The sequence below is a fragment of the Lipotes vexillifer genome, unplaced genomic scaffold (assembly GCF_000442215.2).
Source record: "Lipotes vexillifer unplaced genomic scaffold, Lipotes_vexillifer_v1.1 scaffold648, whole genome shotgun sequence".
Taxonomy (NCBI): Eukaryota; Metazoa; Chordata; class Mammalia; order Artiodactyla; family Lipotidae; genus Lipotes; species Lipotes vexillifer.
This window is the reverse complement of record NW_006797096.1, coordinates 2,357,121-2,365,806: the sequence shown is the minus strand read 5'-3', so window position 1 is coordinate 2,365,806 and position 8,686 is coordinate 2,357,121. Positions and strand designations below refer to the sequence as shown.

Genomic DNA, 8,686 nt, shown 5'->3' with positions numbered 1-8,686 from the left:
CTTTCCCTTCTAGTCAGTGGGTCACCAAACCACCCCTGCTCACTTCTGGCCAGATTACCCAAAAGGGCTCTGTGTGAGGCTCAGCCACCCTACTGCCAAATTCCTTCTTCCAAACCACCCTCTGTCCCTATCCCCCACCCGCCATGGTGATGGAGCAGGTACAGAACATGGCCTGGCTCTCACCAGGCCAGAGCCAGCCATGCCCAGGGAGGGCCCTGACTGGCACGGCATGGAAGCTGCGTGGATCACGGATTACTTGTCCCGCAGGACTGCTATCATTACTGACCTCGAAGGACAGATCTCAGAGCTGACAGCGATAATAGAGCAAATGAACAGAGCCCATCATTCTGCCCCAAAACTGGTGAGTGGCCCTTGAGTTAACCGACATCTCTTTGGGAAGGGGAAAGGCCAATCAATAGTTTCAGATCACCTGCTATGTTCCAGGCAAGGCCAAGCACCTTCCTTCTGGGAGCCAGGCTGTCCAGGCAACAGCCCTGACTCCATCCTCATCCATAATCGCAAGAACTCAAGTCCCTCCTCTAGGCCTAACTCAATTTCCGGGAGTTCTCAGGGAGCCTCTGGCATGTTCAATGCCACTGTCCTCTCCACACTAGGTGTTGCCAGCCATTTCCAGCAGGGCTGGCTGTGGCCTGTGCAGTGAGTTAAATTTCAGACCTTGCTGAGGCTCTCTTGGTAACCTTGCTGAGGCTCTCTTGCTCTCTTGGTAGCGTGACCGGGACTTCAGTTTTGCTCAAAAGCTGCCCAGAAGCCTCCAGTGCCACTTCCTGTTGCTGGTGAAACTGCCAAAGCCCACTCTCCAGAATCTGCTGATTTCAGTTTGTACTATTCATATTCCCTGGAGATTCTGGTAACACTCCCTTTAAAATTCACCATTCATTTTATCACGGACTTTTATTCTCCGCCCCAAGCAGAGGTGTCTGGTGGCCTGGACTGGAATGATACGTCAACCAGTCCCTAGATCTCCGCCCAGCTCCTCCTCTCTCCTCCCCATCTGCCCATCCCCTCCTGCCACCAGCACCCAGCCCCCGCCCATCCCGCCTCGCTTGCCGTTACCGAGCCCACGTGCGAAGGGTGACTTCCCAGCAGGCCAGCCCCTTGCCCTCTGATACACACCAGATGTGTCTGAATCCTATAGTGACCCAGCACAGGACTCAGGCTGAGACCTTCCCTTCTGAGGATTCATTCCTATACCTTCCTGAAAACCCTGCCAAGTTCATGGTCACCTTCCTACAGAAAGGAAATTGAGGCTCAGGAATTTAAATAATTTGCATGAGATCACTCACATCTGTGGTGGGTTACTGGGCAAAATGCACACTTTCAGTCACTGAAGCATCAGCCCTGCTGAAGACATATTTAGAGATTATTTCCATCGAGGGACCTCAGACTGTGATTCTTAAAGTTCTCCCAGCTGTGAACACCCTACATTGTTGTGTGACTGTGCAGAAGCGGGGGTGTGCTGGCCCCGAGCCCTTGTCTCGGCTGGTGGTGTCTATTCCTCCCGAGGCACTGGCCAGAGGACCCGATGTGCGTGTTAGAAGGGAGGTTCACCTGGAACAGAGCACTTCCTGCCTCCGGAAACAGAGCCATTCTGCCAATGAGGGCTTATTAACACTGGTTTTAAGTTCATCAAAGCAGGGTCTGGTCTCAGGCCTCATTGGCTCCTCCAGGTCAAGCCCTTTGCACAATCAACGATTGCGCAATTGAATTACGTATCCAAAAATCCAAAGGCCATGATCTTACAAAGAGATTACAGTCCAGCCAAAGAGGCCAGACCTGCCCACAAAATAGTGAAAGGGATGGCTTCCATGCACCCTTTGTGAACTGATTACGTACCAGACAACGCAGAGCGAGGCAAGAATTGTCCCATTCCCTCAGTAACGATGTGCTCTCTGGCACTGCCAAACACAATGGGAGAGGCTTGGGGAGAGGGGCATACCCCATGAATGGGAAGGCTTCTCAGAAGTTGCAGGTTGGAGTGGGAGTGGGGTCCTCAATCCTGTCTTATAAATGCCAGTCTCGTTTCTAGCTCACCAATGAAATGTATCTCCGCTGTGCTGAGATGCAGAAGAACTTTGAAAGCAAGAGAAGGTATGCTTTCTGGCACAAGTTCTTGTGTACTGAAGGTCCTAAGCCTCCTGCATCCTTGCAGGATTTCAGTTCACTGGGATTTCAGACAACGCCAAATGGAACTGGGTGGCGAGGGGTGGGGGAGATAAGAGACATGTCTTTGGAGAGCAGGTTGGTTTGATCTGAGGTCACTAAAATACAGCCCGGAGAAGGTTATTCCTGGCTTTGTAATTTCTCATCCAAATTTCATTTCAATTATAATCTCCCTTTCCGTTGATTGCCGAGAAGAGCCATTTTTTGGTTCTCCAGGAGGTTTCCATGGTAAACTACTGTTGTTCCCAGCCTGGTCTCTCCCCACGCCTCTCCTCTTCTTTCTCTCACCTCTACTGTCCCTGGCTACTAGGTCAAGGTCTGGGAAAAATGGGAAGAAGGTATGGGAAGGGCAGGAGCCAGAGCTGCAGAGACAAACCAAGGGGAAGAAAAAGGAGGTGTGTTGTCTGTGAGAGTGAGAAAACCCACAAAGTCCCCTTCCACGCATCCTGCTGGGCACCAGAGCAGCCCCAGTGGTCCTGCTGGAGAGAAGTCTTCCTAAGTGTCACAAACTTGCTTTTTAAAATTTTTTTTAATTAACTGACTTATTTACTAATAGACTTTATTCTTTAAAGCAGTTTTAAGTTCACAGGAAAAAAGAGCATAAAATAGAGAGGATTCCCACATACCCCCGGGCCCCATACCTGCACAACCTTTTGTCATCGCTGACATCCCACACCAACACGCGACGTTTGTTACAATCAATGAAGCCTACACTGACACAAACTGTTATCCCCCAATGTCCACAGTTTACATTAGGATTCACTCTTGATGCTGTACATACTATGGGTTTTGACAAATATTTAGTGACACGTATCCGCCATTATAGTATCATACAGAATAATTTCATTGCCCTAAAAATCCTCTGAACTCTGCCTATTCATCCCTCTCTCCCCACTAACCCCTGGCAACCATTGATCTTTTGACTGCCTCCTTACCTGTGCATTTTCCAAAATGTCACATAGTTGGAATCATATAGCCTGTAGCCCTTTCACAGTGACTTCTTGCACTTACCGATATGCATTTAAGGTTCCTCCGTGTCTTTTCTTGGCTCCACAGCTCATACAACCTTTTATTTTATTTTTTTAATATTTACTTATTATTATTATTTTTTATTTTTGGCTGCGTCGGGTCTCAGTTGCGGCACACGGGATCTTCACTGAGGCATGCGGGCTCTTCCTTGTGGCACACGGGCTTCTCTCTAGTTGTGGCACGTGGGCTCTTGAGCACGTGGGCTCTGTAGTTTGCGGCACGTGGGCTCTCTAGCTGAGCCACGAGGGCTTAGTTGCTCCACGGCATGTGGGAATCTTAGTTCCCCGACCAGGGATTGAACCTGCGTCCCCTGCATTGGAAGGCGGATTCTTAACCACGAGACCACCAGGGAAGTCCCATATGGCCTTTTATTTTAACACTCCTCTTGAACACTGCTGACATCTGCCTCCTGGAATGGAGGCTGGAGAGACCTTGGGCTCTAAAATTATCCTGGGTGTTAATCAGCCCACAGTTTCCCAAAAGGATTGTAAGCAAAGACTGTGCTGTTGGGGGGCATCCATGGCCCCCTGATGTCTCCATGCAAAATAGTGGATGGTGAAAACAGGGATCTCCTCACCCTTTTCTGGATGGATATCAGGGGAATGTGTCAGGAAGTGAGGGCACCGCAGCCTGCCCACCAGCTGCCTGCGTGAGGAAGGGGAGGTGGGATCAGGTGAACTTTTCACGGATGACTGTGGCTTTCTCCTACAGGGAGTCCTACAGGAAGCTTGAGGAGACTCACGCAGCACAGCTCAGTGAGCTGGAGAAAAACTACAAAGCAGCCTTGAAGGCAGAGAAGTTGGCTGCCCAGGATAAACTAGGTACAGTTGGGACCTGGGAGAATGACCCTGATGAAGGGGTAGAGGCTGACCCTGCAGATCTAGGGCAGAGGAACTCCCACGGCCATGGGTGGACTCTGGCTAGGCTTTTGAGGTTTCCTTCTCAAGCCCAGGAAGAGCAAGTGGTTGAGAATGAAACTGAAAAAAGGGAAACCATGTCAAGCAATGTTCTGCCTACTCCCAGAAGTTTGAAGGGTCTGTGGCCAAGTTTTGGGGTCTGAGCAAGTCCCTTCATCTCCTTAAGTCTTAGTTTCCCCATCTGGAAATCAAGGACAAGAATACCTGCCTTTATCAGAGTGATAAGAATGTGAAAGCACTGTTTAAAGTATATTTAAAAGGTCTACAAACGTAATACTGGTCCAATCCAACAAGTTTCCTCACCTGTAAAATGATGGTGTTTCATTAAATTCTAACAGGCACACTGTGATTTGTATGGCCTTAAAACCTGTAAGGGTTGTGTGGGCCATTTATCCCATTATTTATGCTGCCTTTGGGAAGGACAAAGTGTGTACCCTTCAGAATTCTGAGTTTATAGACTAATCGCCACAGGGAGAAAAATTTCTCTAATCTCCTTCTTTTCTTTTATCTTACATTTTTTTTGTGTGTGTGTGTGTTATGTGGGCCTCTCACGGTTGTGGCCTCTCCCGTTGCGGAGCACAGGCTCCGGACGCGCAGGCTCAGCGGCCATGGCTCACGGGCCCAGCCGCTCCGCGCATGTGGGATCTTCCTGGACCGGGGCACGAACCCGTGTCCCCTGCATCGGCAGGCAGACTCTCAACCACTGCGCCACCAGGGAAGCCCTATCTTACATTTTTAAAAGATGATATTTGTACCTTGCTGGTTTTCCAGTTCTCTAAAGAGAACATGTATTGTTTTCAAAACCAAGGTACACTAGGAATGTTATTTTTAAAAGACAGAAGGTTTTGCTTCTGTTTTTCCTTCAGTTGTAGGTTTGCCCCCAGGGATTAGTCCTCATACTTGGGGTGCATCAGAATCACCTGAGAAGCATATTATTGACAGATACTGAGCCTTGCCTCTGAAACTCAGCAGGTTTAGAGTGGGGTCCAGCCATCTAAATTTCTAATAAACTTCCAGAGTGATTGCTAAGGCAACACCATGGTTTCACCACCGACAAGATGAGTTTGAGGTACGGACAGAGTGCAGGAGAGCTCTCATTTGAATTTAAAAACATGTATTTCAGAGGAATAATGATGACCCTGTTGTTTTCCTTTTGTCCAGAGGGTATGGAAAAGGAATATAAGTATTTGAAGAATATGTTTTATATATATCAGGTGAGATTCAGAGCTCCTTGGTGGATTATGAGAGAAAGAGAAGCAAGGCTCATTCCTGGTTGACGACGTTGAAATGAATCTAGAGCTCTTGCCCAGAAAATCATTTCCTGAAATTCCCAGCCTCCTTGAAGCTAAGTGGCCCTCAAGAAGAGGGGACCTGTGGACTGTGATGGCACCCATGCAGGACATGTCAGTCACCCAGACCCTAAAGGAGCCTGTGGAAAAATACATTTGTCATTACAAAAGTAATACCTGCTCATTGTTTTTTAAAAAATGGAAATTCAAAAACCAACAACAGGGACTTCCCTGGTGGAGCAGTGGTTAAGAATCTGCCTGTCAGTGCAGGGGAGACGGGTTCGATCCCTGGTCCAGGAAGATCCCAAATGCTGCGGAGCAGCTAAGCCCATGTGCCACAACTACTGAGCCGGCGCCCTAGAGCCCGCGAGCCACAACTACTGAGCCCATGTGCCACAATTACTGAAGCCCACACGCCTAGAGCCTATGCTCCACAACAAGAGAAGCCACCACAATGAGAAGCCCGCGCACCGCAACGAAGAGTAGCCCGCCCTCGCCGCAACTGGAGAAAGCCCGCATGCAGCAACGAAGACCCAATGCAGCCAAAAATAAAACTAATTAATTAAAACAACAGCAACAAGAGCAGCAACAACAAAAAGGATGAACTATCACCACCCAAGACAACCACTGTTAATATTTGTACTTTGTAACATATTTGATCTTAGTAAAGTACTGGGTCAAAAAGAATAAACACTTGTAAGGCCTCTGATGCATTTGGCCAAATTGCCATCCAAAAGGACTGTGTTGCTCTGCACTAACTCTAGCAAGCAGAGTAGGGGGTACCTCAGAACATAGCCCATCCACTTAGCCAGCTAATTTGATGGAGCCCCAGGAAACCAGAATTAGGGCATGATTTCATCCTAGGGGGATGAGAGAGTGGGAGGGGGGAAGTGGACAGGGGAAGGGCTGGGCCAGCAAGCCCCCATCCTATGGTGACCAACTGGTCCTGGTTTGCCAGGAACTTACCAGGTTTTAGCACTGACAGTCTGGAGTCCCAGGAAACAACTCAGTCCCAGGCAAACAATGACAGTTGATTAAAAAAATAACAACTTGGCATTTCCCTTGTTTCCCCCTGTGCTATTGATGAGTGATTCATGATTCAGGGGGGAGCTGACAGGAGCATCTGCAACATGCTCAACTGCCTGTCTTCAAAGGAAGCCCAGTTCCAACAGGGCAAATGCCGTGCAGAGATTTCCTTGATCTTTAGGGTTCTGCAGGCTCTTGGGTGACTGGGCTGGAATTGACTCCCACCAGTCACCATATGGGGCCCCCAGCAAGGGTCCCAGGTGAGGGAAGCTGCAAAGGGCTCAAGGCTGAGCCTCAGGCCAGGATGCAGCCTTTCAGGATGCTTTTCTTCATGGTACCTTTGTACCTCCACAGGACAGCATTTATGATGAAATGGAGGACAAGTGGTCAAAGAAGACAGAATGGGAGGATGAGAAGTTGGAGTGGGAAAAGACCCTGTTACAGCAAAGTGAGTACAGAAATTTTAGACTTTTTGATGACAGATGCACCAAGAAACTAGCATTAAGTTTGGTCTCGACTTGAGGAAGGCAGCCTTGAAGTCACGAAGGATGATGGGTGGGCTGCATGGCTGGTCTCCTGAATAGAAGGTGCCTGGAGTCTTCAAGAAAGTGCAACAAGGGTAGAGTCTTTTATGTAGTTTAGCCACCTGAGGGTCTCAACCGTACCATCCAGAGCTCACTGATTGCAAGTTTGGCAATCATGTGCTGGAACGAGCTTGTGGACGTCTGTAGGATTGCAGACTTGTTTTCTGGGTACAGGTGACCCCAGAGTTCCAGAAAAAAAACTCTTGAATTAGTTTCAAATATTCACTTGTTGGGGAAGGGGCAACACAGTCCATACTCCCACGTCCCCCCTAAAGGAAGCCATGTGTGACAGAGTTTTCAATTGAGATATATTTTAATTGATATAAGGTGTACAACATGTTGATTTGATACAGTCATATATTGCTGTGTATTTTTTTTAATATTTCCAACACTTAGCACAGAGCCTGGGTCATACATAGTGCCTACAGGACACTTTCCTACCCCACTGAGCTTCTTCATAAATGGAAAAGAGAGAGAGATCTCTGGAAACTGCTCCCTGACCTAGAGGACTAGTTGAGGTAGAATTGGGGGCTCCTATAAACCTATTCCACATCCTAGCCCAACACAATTCACATCAGATTTAGTTGATATTCACAAATCACTCATACAAATGCAGATACTCCCTGGGAAAGGTCATCCCTTCCCACCCTGGACTCCCAGGAGGTAGCATGAAGACCGTGGAGTCAAGGCTGGGGAATGGGGTGTGGAGCTGCTCCTGTTTGTGTCTTTACCTGGAATCTTGGTGCAGCTTAGCCCACGTCATCACCCAGACTCCCAGCTACTCATACTACGCTCATCCCATGTTACCAGAGTCTATGCTAAGATGCTACGAGCAGTTTTGGAAGACCGGAATTTAGCTGCTCATAGTGTAGCTCAGTCCAGACTTATCTTGTGAGCCCGGGGGTTGCCTCCCTATCCACCCCTAGCACCACGATGCTGAAGAAGAAATTTGTGTAAGACCTACACCCGTCCTTCCCCCTGTTTAGTACTGGGGCTCTGCTGACAGGTTCCCCTGTCCCCCAAATCCACTTAAGCCTAGCTCTGCCCCAGGGCTAAGTATAAATTTTATTGAATAAATTTTATTGAATAAAGAATAATAAATTTTATTGCTGGAAAAGTCACATGAGCCAAAAGCTGTATTTTAAGATAAGGGTATCAAAAAAACATGGTGATTACTTCAGCAGAGGGAATGGACAAAATAATAAGCAACAGATCCAAAATAACTACATAAAAAGAACCAGAGGCATTAGCAGTAAATCTCATAAGGCTGATGTGATGGAAATGATGTGATGGAAAACCATTGGAAAACCATTGCTTCCAATGGTTTTCCATTTTCTCTGGGTTTATTCAGTTTTATGACTGAGAATTATTGTTAAATCCAAGGCCTTGAGCCTTGTGATCTTCTATTATAGGCTTTATGCTTTGAAGGGCTTTTTTTACTTATAGGGTATTGATTAATTCTGGGAAGAGGTATTGAGGGATTTATCTGAATCTTGATGGGAGGTGCACTGTGAATTTTGCCAATATCAGTTGGAGATTTTGCCCATAAGGAGGATGGTAGCTCCTAATTCAATAGGGACAAATAATCAGTGTTTCCAAAATCAGTTCTAGGGCCGTGAGAGATGGAGCAAATAAAAGATATCATAGGGTCATTTAATTC

The 8,686-nt window shown here is 47.5% G+C and overlaps 1 protein-coding gene across 1 annotated transcript in view; it reads left to right on the top strand.

Annotated features, from left to right (window-relative positions):
* FLACC1 (flagellum associated containing coiled-coil domains 1) overlaps positions 1 to 6,964 on the top strand; it is a 12,103-nt gene extending 5,139 nt beyond the window's left edge. Inside the window, 5 exon segments of the mRNA XM_007472408.1 lie at positions 268 to 361; positions 2,048 to 2,109; positions 3,934 to 4,031; positions 5,289 to 5,341; positions 6,797 to 6,964. Coding sequence (XP_007472470.1) covers positions 268 to 361; positions 2,048 to 2,109; positions 3,934 to 4,031; positions 5,289 to 5,341; positions 6,797 to 6,964 — 475 coding nt within the window.
* Positions 6,965 to 8,686: the final 1,722 nt, after the last annotated feature.